At 38.3% G+C, this 20,135-nt stretch overlaps 1 protein-coding gene across 1 annotated transcript; it reads right to left on the bottom strand.

Annotated features, from left to right (window-relative positions):
* Positions 1-6,248: 6,248 nt before the first annotated feature.
* Positions 6,249-20,014, bottom strand: LOC104517252 (serine palmitoyltransferase 1; the record flags this gene model as incomplete). The annotated part of the gene is made up of 10 exons (XM_010161851.1): positions 6,249-6,342; positions 6,825-6,898; positions 7,785-7,902; positions 13,231-13,285; positions 14,573-14,669; positions 14,972-15,067; positions 15,332-15,439; positions 16,155-16,244; positions 17,610-17,739; positions 19,882-20,014. Coding segments are annotated over 10 exons (995 nt in total), but the record flags the coding sequence as incomplete, so codon positions are not given.
* Positions 20,015-20,135: the final 121 nt, after the last annotated feature.

The raw sequence follows: 20,135 nt of genomic DNA on the forward strand, positions 1-20,135 counted from the left end.
AGTCACTATCACTATTTTTTCTTGCAAACACGGTTTCCGATACTTAACAATTTCCAGTGCTCCAAACTAAGCGCATCATTCTCCAACATGCATCGTCTACCCAACCCTAGACTTGGGTAGGCCAACCATGGGTAAGCAACAATTCTGGTGACAACTAACTCTGTAAGCTCTCTCATTCCCTAACAAATCCAATTCATCTGTACCATCATACCCACTTTAACACAACCTTCTGCGCATCCCTTGCCTCCCGCCAGTCAGACAACAGCAAGATGCCTCTGCATTTAGGCAACGTGGACATAATCACCGAAACAAGTCTGTTGTATGCCAAACGCTTTCACTGCTTAAGTAATTTTTAAGCACCAACAGTGTGGGGTGGTTTTTGTTTTGTTTTGGCAGCTATCCTGGAAAATGAAGGAAAAAAAAAATCAGGAAGATGACTGGAAAGCAAAGGTGCAGGAAATAGCAAAAGCTTGAAGAAACTAGAGAGCAACTTATTCAAAAGTTCTGATTTTTTAAAATTCTTGAACATTTAAAAATTCTTATTCAATTTAATTATGAGCAATTTAAAATGTGCTTACTAAGAAAGTTTAAAAATCAGCATATTTCAGGAAAACGATCTGCTTATGATCACGCTTACAGCTTACCTTCTTCCATGTAGGTCTTTTATCCAGGAAGAAGTCAGGAAATCTACTATTGCAAATGCTGATTGTTTGTTAGCAATTCTTTGTGTGTAGCTTGACAACGGAAATCTAAGGATGGAACAAAATTAGATCTGCAGCCTTTCACCAACAGAATATTCCATCTGAACAGTCATAAACAGGAGTTTCATTACCACCGAGTATTCCACCAGTATCAACAACTTTAAATGCCGCTTAAATCCGCCCAGATTTTAAACTTACATACTGCATACAAAAGTGAGGGCCATCATAGCCGGTTTAGACTTTGTAGCTGAGGCACACATTCACCACTGACACCAAGGCCAAACACTCAGTACAAACATGATAAATACGACTAAAGCTACCCTGTAAAAAAATATTATCCTGGACAAAGTTAAAACAAAAAACATTTGGTCTTTCAGCAACTAACCATAGAACAGCCATTGCATAACCTTGTTACGTGAAAGGACAGAAAATGTCCAAACCACTGAAAAATGATAGGAAGTGAAACCCACCTCCCAGATTACCATGAGTGCCGGTGTTAGGTCACCTTTTTTTATCCTCTCTCTAGCATCAGTCTAACATGCACTTACCATGCTGGACTGAGTTTGCATTCCTTCTCTCCCATTCCCCCCAAGACCTACTGAGACAAAAGGGCTTGCTCCAAAAGAAATCCAGCTTTGAATAGTGCAGGTGTCAGAAACTATCACCACTTCCTGACTTGAGTCATAGGCCTGGAACTGCAGAATCACAGAACAGCGGAGGTGGAAGCACCTTGAAAGACTGTCTGGTTCAACATTTCATGGGAAAGGGAGCCTAGATGAGATCACCCAGCACCCTGGCCTGTTGCCATCTTGAAAACCTCCTGCGATGGGGACTCCACCACACCCCTGGGGAGGTTGTTTTACAGTGACTGACTGTTCTCACTGCAAGAAGTTTCTCTGTGTCAAGATGAAACCTTTCCTGGTGCAACCTGCACCCATTGTCCCTTCCCTTCTCCATGTGGCTCCCTGTGAAGAGAGGGTCTCCGTCCTCTCTGCAGGTGCCCTTTAAGTACTGGAAAACTGTGATGAGGTCCACCCTAAGCCTTCTCCCTCCAAGGAGAAGACACCTGAATGCTTCAGTCTTATCTCACAGGGCAGGTTCTCCAGCCCTTTGGTCATCCTCATGGCCCTCCTTTGGACCTGCTCCAGTCTGACCGCATCTTTCTGGAATTCTGGGGACAGAACTGGACACAGCTCTCCAAGCACAGTCTGACAAGTGCTGAGCGGAGGGTGACGCTCACATCTGCAATTCCCCAAAACATCTCATTTTTGGCCTGCATCCAGTATGTTAACCAGTGGATTACCTATTTCCAATTCTACTGAAGGTTTTCCTTTGATGACAATACTTACTGATTTTTGCCTACACTGGATCGATCCCCTGTTGGAAAATGCAGCTGTTATCCAAAGAGCATGCCGTCAGGTGGTAACACCTTTAACAGCCAGGGCAAACAGAGAAATCTTATCCATATAACATGGTAGGCAAAACTGTACTATTTTCTTCTGTTAAGGTCTTCCAGAGCTGGAGCATATTTCATCTGGACACAAGGGTTTGTTAATACATCAGAAACTCTATACTGAGTCACAGCAAAAAACTGTGTCTGGCCCAGTGTCCAGTTTCCAACAGCAGCTTTCCATAGGAATCTGCTACCTAAGTATTAGAAGTCGGTCACGTAGAGAATCGTCCTTCCCTGACAGATGCTTCCAGCAATCCGCAGCTCAGCTGATTTATTAGTTTGTGTGACTTTAATTATGCATATTTTGCAATGACCTAGCACACACTGGGCAGGTAACTAAAATCTGAAAAACCCATCAACAGCAAGACAGAGTTAAGTCAATTACATTATTAGCATGAAAACTGCTAAAGAATGTAAAAACACAACAAGAAATGTTATCCAGACACTTACTTTTATTAGGACACTGAAACAGTTTAATGTACAAATGCTTTGTGTTAGTTGCAAATATTTCCTCCGTTAAAGCAGCATTTACAGCTCACGTACATGTCTGAGGCCATCTTAAGATGCAAGACACTTTTGCGGTAGCAACTTCATAGATCAGTGAATGCCAACACTCCACAACCCTGTTTAAAATAATAAAGTCCAGATGGAGTGACAGAAAGGAGACAGTACACCATTCTGTGCAGTGACTGGGATCGTATTTCAAAAGTGGGGGAAAAAAATAAAATCAGAGTTATTCAGACATACCTCTTTCTTTCTTAATACTCTCCTTACGCATTTCACCCCCTATCCAAAAATAATGATTACTATAATAAACAGAAAAAGCATCCCCAGGTTTTCCTATGAAAACAGTGAACCTACACAAATAAAAAACAATTATTTTTAAATACTCTAGGAAAACAGATCTTTGTTTAAAAAAACAGCGTATGTATATCATGTAGGCATGTTTCTTCAAGCCAAAATACCTTCAAAGTATGAATTCTTTCCCGGCCATCCCAGTCCCCACGTACTGCAAACAACTGTGTTGATCAGGACAGTTCCAATAAACGGCCACCTTATCACAGTTAGAATGCATTCCTTCTCAACTACCAGACATTAATAATCAGTAAAAAAAAAATTTATCAACATTTATTTTTGATCACTGTTTATTATCCTGATGCTTCCACTTAGCTGAAACTGTTCCAAATACTTGGCAGGGCAAAATACATAAATTAGTGGAAATAAAAATCACAAATCCAGATATTTATTTTCAGTAGAAACTTTGAGGTTCAGGATAAGGCTCTTACATGTTTGATTCACCCCAATAGCTTTCCATTTATTTACTAAAGCCTCAGCTTCGCTTCCACATCTGAAGAAATGGAAGAAAAGAGTCCCGCTTCATGCAAACACCACCACAAAGCAACTAAAATAGGCTTGTTCATCTATTTATCAGCCTACAGCACTGAGAACTCAAGCACCTTAACAGGCTTCTGATTTTTTTAACGTCAAAAGTTTTGACCAGAATGACACGTTGTCTCCCTAAGCCCAACGAACTTTTTCTCCCCAGAGCCATCCTTCCCTTCATCTACCCGCCATGTCAGAGACTTTTATCTAAAAAAGCCAAAATGGAGGTCCAGGGATATCCATCTCAACTAGCGACATCCCATAACCATCTTAATTTCCCACAGAGACCACGCATATAGCCTGCCAGTAAAACACACATCGTACAGTACCCCAACTGCTATTCGCTTTAGTGTGATTTCAATGCTTTTTTCCTGTACACTGTAAACATCAAAAATGGACAAAGGTAGTTTTACCCATGTTTTAATGCAGAGTATGTGTTTGCCAAATGAATCGGTGGACAGCGTCTCTCGATAAATACTTGAATTTGTTTCATCAGAACCATTTGCAGTCACAGCTTTGACACTGCCAGAAATTCCACTCTGCTTCCTGCCAATTTAGATGTTACCACTTCATTTTAAAGCAAAAAAACCAAAACCAGCAAAACAACCCCACATACCTAAAGATTCTTGGCAGTTCTCAGAAGTGCGACAACAACAACAAAATTTCCCCCATTTGCAGACAACCCAAGACAAAATGCGAGAAGTGAATACAGATTCCGCAACCCAGCATTTCAGTGCCAGCTGGCGATCTGCTTACCTTCGCAGGTTCACCCTGAGCTCCAAACCCATTCATTACGCTGCACCGGAATCCAAGGACCTCACTTGTTCCCAGCTTACACATCAAAGGCTTGAGTTGACTTGAATACTCGGGTTTCAATTATCAAACAAAAAATGGCTCAAAAGCTCAAGGAATAAGCACTAAGTTTTAATTTCCATTTCTCGAAACCGCAGGGCCTTGAGAGGCTGATTGTTCTGCATCGCTTCCAGTCTGTAAAATGGGAATCAGCTTCCTTCTCCACATTTTCACCCTTTTCAACTGTTGGCTCGTCGCAGGCTTTTTTTACTCACAGTTGGTAAACCTACATGCCGGTGAAATGGGAATACCCTTCCACACTGGGGTGAAGGTTTCTCTGAGCCGCACAGATAATGATTTGACTGTTTCAAGCAGTCAAGCAACAATCACAGAAGTGTCGGAACAGAACTTTAGCTGGGTTAACAAAGTGTACGCAGGTGAGTAGCTTTGAAAGCCAGCACAGAGACAGTCGCCACGAACTGAAGGTGGCAACGCAGACTGCTCATCCGATGCAGAATATTCTACAAAATACGGTTGATCATGCTACAGAATTTAATTATATGATAAGCAAAAATCTGAACCAAACAAGGCTACATTTAAACAATGATGTTTCTCAAAAATAGCCATGCAGTCCTTGTAGCAGCAACCAAAAAGGCAACTAAGTACGAAACAATCCAGAATACAGATCAGGCAGAATATAAAAAGTGTTTAATGGGCATTCTTAAAGCAAAATCCTGAAATACATAGTTATAGTTTTATTTTTAAAAAAGGTACAGCTTACTGTCATCCTTCCTTACCAATTTCCTCTCATCGGTATAACGGGTCCCTCTGTGCTTGCTGACAGCATAACCTCCAAATATTACTATCCAATTATGTAGGGATTTTATGTCCGTACACTGAGTTGTATTTCAGTAGTATTTGTAACAGCTCAACTCTCAGAAGCTACCTGTAAGTCTTCCCCCTCCAAGGTACAGCTGCTTAGAGATAAAACTTAGCACACACTACTTTAGTGCTTCAAAGTAGTTTGACTAAGCTAGTATTTCGCTGCTGTTTTAAAACCTTGGTTCATTCTTCATGTTGCTTATGGCCCCTCTTCAAGACTGGTGCAAAGACCCCTTGACTGAACACATCAGAATGGAATTACACCAGTTTCACAATTCAGAGGTTTCAGTTTAGACGTTTTAAAGTTAATAATGTGAAAAACTTCACCCATAATATTAAACATGCATATAATTACATATGAAATGCAGGAAGAGAATAGTATTTAATATGAATTTACCGTTTAGACAGTGGAAGTTTCTGGCCAGGCATTCTTAAAAACTGGCTTCCAAAAATGGTTACAGAAAGATATAAACAAAGAAGAATTGAAGTTCATACTATAATCCAATAATAAATGACGTAATATAGCACAAAATTATCTCTTAATGTGTTATATTCTTTCTTTTGGCAGTATTGGAAACAGCCTATCTTTGGGAGGAGAGGGGGGGAGCACTGCGGAAGACACAATTCCTTGAAATTTGTTTGAAGTTCCTGAGAATATGCAGAGAATACGATACATTTTAGCTGTGTTGGGGGAAAATTGAATGTTCATACACATTTCTGAAAACCTTTAAAAGGTTTGAAGAAATAAGTTTAAAACCTTAAGATGCAACTTATGAAAGAGTCCTGTATGCAACAGCGATATCCCCTTTTAAAGAATGCCACTAAATGGTAGAGTTTGAATTGCAAGTAGACTGTCATTCACCAGTTCCAAAACTCAGCATTCTCCCCCTCACTGCATTTGTACCATTCTGGAACAATCTTGTTACTCATTCAGGTTTCAACGTCATCAGTGGAAGAACTTGAATATCTGAAGTCAAGTCACCATGCAGTGTAGAACACTTATCCTGATAATGTGGGGAGAGATTCAAAACAGCAGTCTAATTCAACACAGACTGTGCAGCTTCCTTAAGAAGTGATGCAGCTTTGTCCAGTTCTTGTTCTGTTTGTTCTACTGTTATCACTACTCGAATACTAGAAAAAGAAAACCAGAAAACAGACAGTAAACTTTACTCCTTGCCTTCAGCTTCAGCCTTTTATTGTACTAATCTTAACACATTAAGATCACCATCTCCAGGGAAATTATTATGCATTCAAATTCAACCACAAACAAGACATATGACTACACAGAAAAAGTAAGACTACTTTTTTCCCTCTCCATACACACCACATAAATTTGATCACTATCTTTTTTTACCTGCAGATGTGCAGTTTGTGGAAATGTGGCTGGTAACAGGCAACATGCTAATCACCGAGATTCAGGTAGTTTTGATAAAGTTATTTCAGGGTATTAGCATCCTGTAACAATCACTGAAAATGTGCATCAAAAATGGATCCTTTCCCATTTTTTACTGGACCAGCTATTCGATCCGGTCTACTGAACAAAAACCCATCACTGTATGAAAAGAGATAGTCATATCAAATAAAACGAAATAACATACGGACTGTCTACTAACCTGGGAGGAGGAAGACATTTTTCTTCTTTCTCCAGATAGCAGGCCTGAGTTAACGCAATACCATTATTCATGCACTACAAATAAAGACAATGCAACAGCCATCAATCTCAGAACTTCTGATGGCATGTCCTTTTGATCACAAAATACATATAACTAACTTCTGTGAATTTGGTATAACTGTATAATTACAGGATAACTCTAAGTTCTTTCCCAAATGGAGGTTTTGAAGGTTGTGCAAAATCATCTCTAATTTTAATACAGCATAAACACATAAAACAGGTTAAAGTGTAGCTTCTTTAGCTTTCATCTCCAAGTAATCAGACAAAAATGCTGTATTAAATAGGCTACTAAATTGTATTTAAGAACACTTTCAAGGAAATCAGCTTCAGAGTTTCTTTTTCTTGTGTAATCTTGTTTACCTGCCACCTGACATATAAATCAACCTTCAGCTCCTTCATGTGGGAGAAAGAAAACTGACGGGTACTGAAGATGGAAAAAAATACTACATATAAAACATGAGATTCTTCACACAAAAAAGCAAGTTCATGGACTCAAACAAGCGAAGTTACAGAAAGTTAGACCTCAAATGGTTAAAATACACCACCAGAACTCTGTTCAAATGACAGCCTTTATTCTTATGAACATCACAAAGGTTTTCTAAGCAACAGTTTTATATGCAAATTTAACTTGAGTTATGAAGTACATAACAGGAAATAAATTATTTTCTGAAGTAAAAGGTCGAATATGTATTTTTATCCAGTGCTACACACCTAAATACCTGTAGCAAGAAATGGTTAGAAGACGGTCTTTAACATAACCATACAGTCAGTGAAGAAACCGAGTTTCTTGCATCATTCCTGCATGACATTCCAACAGGTTACCCAACAAGCCTACCTACCCATATGCAATTCATTATTCACAAAAGCAATGATAGATTTTAAGTGCTATGGGGACACTTACATAATCCACAACTCTTTTGAGCAACTTCATATCATTTTCCCGAGATCCACAGCTCTCTTCCAACTGTAGGTGTAATGCTGGAGAAAATGTTTCTCCCACTACCTTCAAGCCAGAAATCCTAAAATAAGTAAGAAGCCTTTAATGCACTTGAACACACATGTTAACGTTCTACATAGTGTTTCCCCTTTGCAGGTGGCAAGTGAGAAGAAAGGGGTATTTAACTTTCCTAACACTGATGCAGACAATACGTGCATTTCAGGTAAAGATAATAAAACTTATCAAGTGAATATCTTTCCTGAGGAGTTTACTAAATGTAGTTTCAGCAGGTTTGTGCAACAATACTGGTTTCTCTTTTTGCAAAAAGGATTAACTATTCAGGAATTTTAACAATATCCTTGAGAAGATATAGGAGAAACAGTAGCATTAGGCTTGTATGTTGCTGATAAAAACACAGCTAAGTTGAGTCTTTAAAGTCTATATTAAAGATACAATAAATATTTTTTTAATAATAAAATAAGAATAAATCTTTTTACCCATTTATGTGGTAACAAGAAACAAGGTTTATTTTTTTGGCAAGACTTCTGATTTCAAATTATTTCCCATAGCAAATCTTTACAACATTATCTGTGGCTTAGTCAGAAGCTCCTCTAAAACTAGCTGTATTACTAGAACTGCTCTGACATTTGCACACAGGGACAGTTGTTAATCAGGTTCTTAGAATTTAATTGAATGACTGACATCTGATAGTCACAAAAAGATTGACATTTGATTGCACTGTCCTGACACATCATCATATCATCATATTCAGGACTGACTTACTCTCCTCAAAAAAACTGTATCCAATACCCATGCAAGACTTCTGGTCTCCAGAATTAACAGGTCCTATAAATGTTGTGTCTACCATCAGTTGTGATTGTGGTTTCCTGACTTTGATGAGCTTGCCTCACACACATTTTAAGTTTACACTCCCATTTTCAAATGAGTTTTCCATTTTGACAAAGTTCAGTGCTGCGTCCAACTGTGGAGCCCTCAATATCAGAAGGATATTGACCACTTGGAGCGAGTCCAGAGGAGGCCACGAAGATGATCAGAGGGCTGGAGCACCTCTGCTATGACGAAAGGCTGCGAGAACTGGGCTTGGTCAGCCTGGAGAAGAGGAGGCTCCGAGGAGACCTCATTGCAGCCTTCCAGTATCTGAAAGGGGCCTACAAGGGTACTGGGAGAGGACTTTTTACAAGAGCCTGTAGTGATAGGACAAGGGGTAATGGGTATAAATTGAAATCAGGGAGGTTTAGATTAGATATCAGGAAGATATCTAATTTCAGGAAGAAATTCTTCACAGAGAGGGTGGTGAGGCACTGGAACAGGTTGCCCAGAGAAGCTGTGGATGCCCCATCCCTGGAAGTGTCCAAGCCCAGGCTGGATGAGGCTTTGAGCAACCTGGTCTAGTGCAAGGTGTCCCTGCCCGTGGCAGGGGGGTTGGAACTAGGTGATCTTTAAGGTCCCTTCCAACCCTAAGCATTCTATGATTCTACGGAGACAGTCAGAGCAGAAGAGATCTTAAATCCATAAGCATCAAAATTGTGGCATGCAAGAAAGAGAATTGGCACTAAATACACACTGAATCAACTATAACCTTGAAAAAACAGAATTCTACTCTAGCATGGAAAGCATCCTGCACTATTGCTGCAATGCTATTTCAAATCGCAGTCCATTCCAGAAAGACAAATCAAACGGCTACTCTTCTTCAGCCACAAAACAGCAAACATACTGATGCCATTCACCTACACTTGCAAAATAACCAAAGACAGGTGATTTCTTTAATACACAAGCACACACTGCGTACGTCTCACTACTGCACACATATCTAGGGATCGGAGATACGATATCTATTAACAAAGAAAAACAGTCCAAGGTCCAGGTACAAAGTGTATAGCCATATAACACATCCATTCTTAGTTAGGTTCCCTGGGAGTGACCTGACTTCTACGTAGTAGTGTTCTACAAGTATGGAGGTGAGAGTAGAAGTTAGATGAAGTTTCACTAATTTAAATCTATTTGCTGGAGAACAGAGTTTAAGACAAGCTACTACAACAACTAGGTTTTGTTTAGAAATCATAGATTTAGCTTCTAGTTACAAAATAAACATAATTCTTTAACTGAAACTGATAATCGTAAACTGTCCCTCTCCCAAGAGGAAATGAGAAAAGATGAGTAGAAAGCAAGCTTTGTATCACTTCCATTCAAACTGAGTCTTGGCCTGAACAAGTTGTTTTGTATTTGCTATAAGCTTACACACAGAAGTTGCTTACAAGTTGCAAACTTAATTTTCATCCTAAAAATGTTTCCGTTAGTCACAGCTGTAGTGAACTGAACTACATAACTTATTTTACCCAACTATTTGCAGAAACACAGGAGTTTCACTTGAGGTCTTCTAATGGAAATACTTTAACTTCCACGTAAAGTATTAACTGTGTTTTTCCGAGCCTCTGCCAAATTAAGATTAAACAAGTATTTGAGAATCCTATGCATGTACACTGTAACTTTCCTGAAATAAGAATTCACTTTCCTAAGAAATCCTGGGAAAGTTTCATTTTCAAACAAAAATGTACAACTTCCATACGCACACACAAAAAAACCCCAGAAGTCTGAAAGATCTGATTCTGAAGTAACAAAGAAACAAAACTAGCCTCCTGAACTCCAACGCTCCTTTTAAGGTTAGTTCTGTGTTAATAAATTAAATATGCCTTCGACTTTTTTCTGGCACTGTGGCGAATGGGTATGGAATGACTGATATCCATACTTTTGAAATCCAAGTTTCCACGTCAGGGTGGCCACATCCAAACTGCCTACTGGGAACAGCTCCTGGCTCATGCCAACTCTTGAACTGTATCCAGGAATCCTTTCAAAGAGCACTGCTTGGCCTGGTCCAAAGCCCTGCCACACATCGCTCCGGCAATTTGACAAGAGTAGTCAGTCGAGACCCAGTGCCCAGAAATGTCTCCTGACGTTAACGTACTAGTATGGATGCGGCCTTGGGGAGCTCCTTCCTCACAGCTGTCCGCACCCCAGCTACAAGGGTGGGCTGCAGAACCATGTGGTAGGGTCTGGCACACTATCAGGTGGTAGGGAACCCTGTGTAGAGGGGCTGCCCGGAACATCATGAACTCCTCCGCCAGTTTTGCTAACAGAAGACTAGAACAAGGTCTCATTGAAAAAATGTCTAGTTTTGCTGGAAGGGAAAATCTTGAAAATTAAATCTGTTTTTCCCCCAGTGAAAATTTGCTTTATTGAAAAATTCTCAGCCAGGTGTAGGTTATGCAGTAAGCAATGAACTATTTAAGGGATATTACCTGTTACTGTCGTGCTTTAAAAAAAAGCCACAAAATTCTGTGCCATCCATCCTGTCTCCCTGCAATAGAGCTTCTCTTTTTCTATTTATTAAGACAGACATTAGATATTTTTAAATACAAGACAGAAATCTACTTTATCTAAGATTGTGAAGGAAGTTAAGAATATTCATGATTTTTCTTACTCATTCCACATCTTACTGCATTTTCTTATACTTTATAAACAGACACAGACAATAAGAAAGTGGTTCCATGCAGGATCAGAAAGAATTCTTCCATTTCTTCCACAAATAGGTACTTGGCTTGTACCCAGAACAGGAATAAACACCAGTCATTCCTCTTGCTTACAACAGTATGGTTTCTTAAAACCATAAAGACCAACATATTTTTGGAATGCTAATCATGCACTCATCCTTATGTACCAAGTCCTGAATTTCATGGGTGAGTTACACTTCGGCAAAAAGAAAGATTTCCTTTAAAGTTGTTCCTCATTTCCTTTGAAGTTGTTCCTCTAACTGTATTTGTTCTATTATGAGAAATGAGAAAAATTGTGTATTCCTTCCCACTTGCTTTGTATACAATTCTAGCACCAATTACGCTGTCTTTTAAACCAACAGTTAGTTAGCTCCACTTTATCAGACTGAGAGCACCATGCAGAATCTGAGTCAAGCAGCAGCCACGCTTAGGCAGGGAAGATGAGCGCATTTAACATCACAGCATCAAATAAAAAATTTCTGAAAACTCTGCCTCCTCTTTGAAGCATCACACACTTTTTGTAGTGTGGCTATTAATTAATTTAAAAAAAAAGAAAAAGAAAAAAAAGACTTCTGGCATTTAAGTAAAAAAGTAGAATCAGTCACAAGACAGAAAATTACCAGCCATTGCTTATTCACTTCTGTTTTGCTGTGCATATTAACAAGTAAAAGGTTGATAATTTTTCCTTGTGTTGTTGGTTTTTGGTTTGGTTCCCCCCCCACCCCCGTATTTAAATGTATTTATAATTAGCACCTCAAAACTACAGGTAGAGAAGAATATTACACTTATTCCCCACTTAGCTTGATCATAACATTCTAGTACCAGCAAAGGTGAGACACTAACGGTTTAAGTTATTCTAACATTTTAATTTCAAGTGTAGAAGCATCTGGGTACCTGAAAGCCTATGCATTTTAACCTCGTGTTGGGGGAGAAAACAGCCAAAAGAGACAAGGATTATTTGATGGTAAGATTGTTCCAAAGAAGTTGAACGTAGCTGAAGTTCTAACCTAAACCATCAGCAAGCAGAAAATTGTTTATTTGAAGTGACAAGCAACTCACTTGAATAACTAACAGTAAAAAAAAAAAAGCAGCTAGTATAATCAATCATGCATTACAGATTTTGTGTGTTTAAATGTTACTCGCTTCTGTCATATGTAACAGAAAATTGCTGAAGAAAGTAATTGTAAAGTACCAACTAACGTATCTGTTCTGCATATTGAACACTTGCTGAATAGTCACAGTAATTTCTGTATTTTTTAGTATCAAGACCTGATAGGGAAAAAAGTAATTACGCTTTAGAGCCATCTTTTAAAGCAGGACAGTGTTAGGAAGATACTTTGATTTTCAGATACATTAAATTTTCTATGTTCCTCCAGAATAATGAATACTTCTTTTACTATTTAACATTCAAGCCTCACATGTAAGAACAATATTGTATTAAAGGTGATTGCAAGGTGCACTGAGCTGTCCAAAAGAGTGTCTGCTAAGCAATACCCACACACTTTTACTTAGTTTTTTCGAAATACTTACCAATACTTCATACCAAGAAAGCTATCACAGTTTCCTAAAGACTCACATGTGTAAAGGCTTGCAAACATTCCTTCTTGCACTAAAGTATAATCTCATTTCAACACCTGTAAAAGGGATTTTAAAAACTTGGACTCTTTTTGGTAGCATAACAGAGACAGTTGGAAAATTTAACACACAATTTAGTGTACATACCCCAGCCTAAGCATCTGTAAAACTAGAAGCAGATTTGGGCAAGGAAGTTGGCATTATAAAACCACAGTCAAATCAACAATGGCCATAGAAAAACAAAAAATCCCCCAAAACACACTTACCCCTGTAGAGCTTCGTGAATTCGTGCGCATTTAGTCCGCAGAGTCTGAAAAATGTCTACACACACAAGAGGGGCAAAAAAAAGGCAAAGGCTTAGATATCCTATTTCTACTTTATATTTCTATAACTCTAGGATTTCAAGAAAAGCAATTAGAAGAAAAATGAAGGCGTACATATCCTCTGAAGCACTAAGTCTCTTCACTACTTTTCATAATGTTCCCGATTCCCATTTCTGCCAGGAAATGACAGGCTTTTAAAATCTGATAAATGCATTACTTCCCTTTATCTCCTTACTCCAGCTGCACTGGTTCACCATCATATGCAAAGGATGACACAAACACTTAGTAATGGGACTGAAATGGCAGGTCAAACTTATTTCTATCTGTAAAACATCTACAGCCATGCAGACCCTGCTCCTCGATCCTTTCACTAGCTCACTGCAGATCCTTAAACAGGAAACTTTGACTGCTAGATCTGCAAACCTTGGTCCTGTTCCTCAGTAAAGGTTAACTACAGCTAACATGCCGAAACGTACTCAATTTTTTCTTGCTTTTGTCTAACTTCTGAGGACTAGGCATGGGCTACCCAGTAGTTTTTATTTACTTATGACAAATTAAGTACTGCATCTCTCTGCAGATGTCCTCCAAACTGTTGATTCTAATAAAGGATAAAAACAAATAAACACAGATTTGGCCCATTTTGTCCTTCTCATATGCCTCTCACCCCCTCTACACCTCACAAAATAGTCTTTCTTAGGTTCTAGCAACAAGGGCAATTGTCTGACTCCTAGAGTAGAAACTCCTGCCTGCCAGCTTTATCCAAATGGCCTGTATTTGGTCCTGCAAAAATCACAGGTGTTTGCACCATGATCAATCCAAAAATTCTCGCCTGGATGCTCACTTGGAGGAAAAAAAATATGCAGTGCGAGTGGAAAGGAAAGGGTTGCTCAGTTCTGAGGAAATATACTCCCATTTGTTTCTCTTTAAACCTTCCCTTCCTCTGTTTTTCTTGAAGGAATTTGTTTTCAAGGAGGAAGCATATCACTAGTCTATAAAGCAGAACAATAATTTCTTATTTGCTTAGTGATAACCATCTCTGTCCCTCCTACCCTCAACTAACTCGCTCATGTTCAGCTGGAAGAAGGGGAGGAAACAGTGAAGAAAAGCAGGATGAAAAATTAGATGAAGAAAAAATAATCAGATGAAGAAAAAATAATGCATGTAAAATTAATTAGCTGAAAAAAAAAAAAGAGTAAAAGGCTGAGGAATCAAAGGAAGGAGAAGTATGCATTATTAGTTTTGAGTGAACAAAGACTGAAGAATATGATTTTCCTGAATTAAGTACCTGGATTATCTTCCATAATATTCAGAGCCTCAATAGCAGCAGCAGCTAACAAAGGAGGTAGGGATGCAGAAAAGCAGTAGCCTTGACCCGATAATCGCTGTGGAAGAAGGGAAAAAAAAAAAACACACCAAAAACCTTTTTTTTTATAGCAGTATACACAATGTTTTACTATTTATTTCACATCTGTTTAAACAACCTCTCCTCCACCTCTACAGGTTCATGGAAGGATTTAAAAGTATTCATCTACAGTATTTCATAGAACTGGACAGTTTCTGTATGGAAACAAGTTTCACATAATAATTTATATCACAACACACCTTGCAAACGGGTATTAGTAACTAACCCTCATTTTTAAGTAACGAAACCTGCCACACCGTACAAAAATGAGACCTGGCTTACCTGATGGTCAATAATAAAAGATCTTCCACAGCAGAATCCTCCAATAGAAGCCAGTGAATTTTCCATGTTCGCACTAATAAGATCTATATCATCAATCTGCCAATTAAATTAACATGTTATTAAAAGATGCTTTTGATTACATCAAGACTATTTGTAAGATAAATCTGTTAAAGATGTAACGTTACGTTTTATCGTGAATACAACAGAAGATCCAACAAATTATCACGTTAAAATCCAGCTACATCAGCTTCTATCATACACCACTAAACATTGTTAACGCCACACATATAGGACACCAGTTGTGCAGCTGCCTGCTGCCTAAGACCCTGTTCACAACAAAAATCACAACAAGGCACTTACGTTTATTCCAAAGTGTTCAGTAATTCCTCTTCCATGTTCGCCAAGGACTCCAAAGGAAAGACTCTCTTCCAAAAATATTCTAACTTTGTATTTATACTTCAATTTTATCTAAAACAGATCAAATGATTTAAAATACAACTCAAGTTGGTAACAAAGTGGTCTGGGAAGATTAAGTAAAGATATACAAGTACAGTATCCTGAATACTGCAAAACTGTTATCTCCAGAGTTGTGTTCTGTCATTAGGACATTTTAAGAGCCTTCGAAGTTCTTCCACTATGTGAGACTACAGTAAATTTCATAGACGTTCATGTAGGAAAAAAAGATCTTTTTTTTTTTTAATAGGCTCTCAAATACTTTCAAGATGATGCATTTCTTCCATTATCTACTAGAATGCAGTCTGCACAAAAAGCCAGTTTATGCTGAATAGTTAATGTTTTCCTTGAAGCCACTGTTTATGACAGCTGTGTGAGTTTCTCTGAAACTTCATGGGGTTTTTTTTAAGATACAACTTAGTTTTTAACCTGTAAAATGCACTGTATTTTCAGCTGTGCTGTATGATACTAAATCGTTAAATGAAGACCACAGTCAGATACCAATTTGCAAGTCTCATTACATACAGCCTCAGAATCCTATCTTGACCATAAGTGTCAAAACAACCTAAGATGTGGGATTGCCATTTCATGAATGTTTGAGAAAGCAAAAAGGGAAACAAAGTAACCGCATGAAGTGCTTTTCTATGTAGGCTTAACTATGTGATACCACTATTTCATCAGTCACATGTTTTCATACGCAGAGCTTAAAAGGCAAACTGAAACCACTTACCAACTCTGGAAGAGGGCAAACATCTCCTGTGTTCATATACAATCCTTCCACTACAATAAACCTTCGAGTTACACGGGCCTTGCGAGGATTCTTCAGAGAAAGATACGGTTTCAGTTCATATCAATTGTTACTAACAAGCAGAGCTCTGAGGATTTTGTGTTAGGCAAGGACAGTAAAGGGCAGTGAAGGAAGACAATGTCTCTTTTCCAAGTGAGCTTTTACTTTAGTTTAGACTTCGTATTTACCATTTGTACCAAAAGTTGAAATGTCTCATTGGACTAGTTTTTGTTTTGTAATAATTTTAAAACATTTAACTCTTACACAAGATCTAAGATGCCTTGTTTTACAACAATTCATAACCAATCCATTTGAAGTTTATGAATAAAATAGAAACAATACAATTACAGAACAAATACTACAAATCTTGGTCTCTATTACATTGATCATTAGTCTTGAGCATTTAGATGGCTTTTCAGCAAGGGGTTTGTGCACCAGGACTCTCAATGCAGCACCACCCTCCTTGTATGAAATAGTGTCTGCACACAACACAGTCCAAAAGTATTCATAACATTCAACTTAAAATCTTATCTGAACCCAGCACTCCTGATGCCGTTCTAATCAACTAGTATGTTGTCTATAAATTTGCTATTAATCGAATCCATTACTGATTTAGACTGATGTTAAGCTGACTGGCTTATAATTATGCAGTTTATCTACTTCTTCTGTGTTGGCACAGAATCAGCTTTCTTCCAATTGGCTGTAACCGTCCAGCATTCTGTGAATGAGGCACATAATGGTGACAGTTGTTCAGCTAGTTCTTTTAAAATTCATTTAACCAAGATATCTGTACTTGCTGATCCTGATTTTACTAGCTGCTTTTGGAAATCATTTTGTATTACTGTCAGAATGACAATCAAGCCATTAAACTGACCCAAATTTTTCAAGAAAGACAACATCTTAAGAGTTCAGTGTAAGACAGGGCAAGAGTCTAAAAAACAAAAAAGAAACCAGAATCATGTTGATTCTATAAATTAAAGGGTTAGGACTGACAAGTCACTTCTGTGTTGTTTTTATGGCATGGCATTTAAACTAATAATTAACTTGCATGATTTAGTAGGTAAATGCATTTATAAAAATTTCTGAAAGACCAAAAAAATGTTCTGATAAGGTAGTTAAAAGAATAATGTCCAGCTTCAATCATCTACCCATAAAGATATTCCCCACTACCAATGCCTGTGAGCTCACTTCCAGTGGTTACACAAATGCAAATAAACACATAAAATATTTTTAAAAAATCTATCTTAATACCATAATCAACATCAACTGCTCAGCAGAAATTTATGAAAACCAAGTAACTGCCTATAAGCATTTCATCCATTCAATTACACAATCCAGTAAAAAAATGTGGAGGAGGTGGCACAAAAGAGTACAAATATTACTTCAAAGGAATGGTACCTTTTGATCTTCAGTCTCTTGTTCTTTCAACAGTCGTTCAAGGTCAGCCATATCATTATGCCTAAATAACTTGATGTTACTACGAGATGCTTGTAATCCCTTCTGAATAGCGAAGCAGGCAGCTTCATCTCTGTAAATACAGCAAACCCTTCTAAGTTTGCACTCGGTTTAACAATTATTCAAAGAGAGCTGGCTATTAGCGACTGAGGGAACTGGGCTTGTTTAGCCTTGAGAAGAGGAGGCTGAGAGGAGACCTGATCACTGCCTACAACTACCTGAAAGGAGGTTGTGGAGAAGTGAGTGTTGGTCTCTTCTCCCTAATGACAGATGATCGGACGAGGGGGACTGGTCTCAAGCTGCGCCAGGGGAGGTTTAGATTGGACGTAAGGAAGAAGTTCTTCACCGAAAGGGTTATCACACACTGGAACAGGCTGCCCAGGGGGGTGGGGGAGTCACCATCCCTGGATGTGTTTAAGAGACGGGTGGATGAGGTGCTGAGAGATATGGTTTAGTGGTGGACAGATACGGTTGGACTGGATGATCTCTAAGGTCTTTTCCAACCCAGTGATTCTATGATTCTATGATTAGCACTGTCCTGCTTTTGAGCAGATATCTGTACTCAGGTGTAGTTAAAAACAGATTTATTAAAGTACCACGTATTTTATTTATATTTTGAAAAGTCATTTCCAAAGCTTCTCTACTTTCCTAAGCACTATAACCACTAAAGGCAAGCCAACAGGTTTTTATTTTTCTTGAGGTGTACACTCATCTTTTTGTTTGTATGTGACATCAGTTTATATGAGTACAGCACTTCATGGACCGGGTACAGTATCATGGTAATCATCCCAGAAACCTTCCACTCCATTTGCTCTGGGTCTTAGAAAAAAGATGCAAAGGTGTATCTGTAACATTTATGCTGGTCCCCCAAGTATTCAAAACCTGCTTTTTAATATCCTTTGGGAATTACCATCTCAGTGTTCAAAGACCTGTCTGCCATTTTTAAGTGTTGGAAAAGCACATCTCAGGGCATGATGGGGTGTTCAATTTCACAGCTGCTTACACCAAGTATCTTTTGAAAGTGGCACCTAAAGCAAACCTTCTGCAGCACATGCTAAATGCAGTAATTTCAACCAAGTTACTTTTAAATATGGTGAGATATTTTGTCAGTGAGAGGCTGAAACAGTACAAGATAGATAAATCCAGCATACACTGGCAACTTGAACAGCTTGCACAATCCTGGTCATTCGTCTCAAAAAAGCTAACGTAGAAAATGTTCGAAGATGACCAAAAAACATGATCAAAGTTATGAAAGAACTTCTGTAAAAGTTCTCACACTTAGAGCACTTGAAGAAAGATTTTGGCAGAGAAATACTGAAGTATCAGTGTGTTGTGGCTTAACCTCAGCAGGCAGCTAAGCACCCGCAGCCACTTACTCACTCTGCCCATGGAGAAGATGCATCAATTCAGTGTCTAAAAATGAAATGCATCAAATGAAATTTGTAGGTGTTATATTCAAAACAGGTATGTCTTCATATTCTTTCATAAAATGTTCCAGTTAAACTGTGAAATTACATGTCATAGAAGCACTGTGGATATTAAAGATTTAAAAAGGTACTAAAAGAATAGGAACACAAGAAAAATCCATCAACTACTATTAAATCCAAACCCTCCTCTTCATCTCAGAAAGTTTTGAGTACTGTTATGCTGTCTTTTACTCTTCCCCAGACAAATTATGACTGGCTACTCTCAGGGACTAAACAGTGGGCTTCCTGAATCTTTAGTATGATCCTTTGTAGCTGTTCTTGTGTTGTTTAAATATGTACCAATATTTATCCAGCTAATCCACTGCAAATATGCATGAGGGGAACAACTGTCATGCAACAAAAGTGAAAAGCCAGTAGTAAACAGGAGAAAAGCAAATATGACTGTACAGTTTCTTAAGAAGACAACCACTTACTAGACTTCTGTTAGTTCTTGCATGCACAAATTTGGCTGGTTTATTTTCCAGCCAAGTGCCTATGCCTGTTCTTCCATGATAAAACCAGTAACTGATTTGGAGTTTTTGGTAAATAAAAGATACTGAGGTTTGGGGGAAAAAAAACCCAAAACACCCAAAACCAAACACAACAACGAAAGCCCAAAAAACCCTACCTTGATCAAAACCAGCATTAATTCCAAGTAGTTAACTTAATATGATTAACAATAATGAAAAAGAAAACCAGAAAGGACAACTCTTTAATCCAGAATTTCCCCAATACAAAACTATACTTACACAAACACAATGTCCCCTCTTTTCGCATACGCAGGAATAGCACTGGCAATTGTTGCAAATCCATATGAGTATATAATAGCTTCCTCTGTCCTCATGAATTTTGCTAGTTGGTCTTCTAATTCTAAATGTACATCTATTTGAGAGAAAAATTTAAAATATCTTTGGTAGTTTACTTGTTTTCTTACCAGAAAGACTATCATTGCTTTTAGCAATCATCTAATTGAGGCAAACAGAATGTTTATCTGTAGGAAGAG

This window comes from Eurypyga helias, unplaced genomic scaffold (genome assembly GCF_000690775.1).
Source record: "Eurypyga helias isolate BGI_N326 unplaced genomic scaffold, ASM69077v1 scaffold4662, whole genome shotgun sequence".
Lineage (NCBI taxonomy): Eukaryota > Metazoa > Chordata > Aves > Eurypygiformes > Eurypygidae > Eurypyga > Eurypyga helias.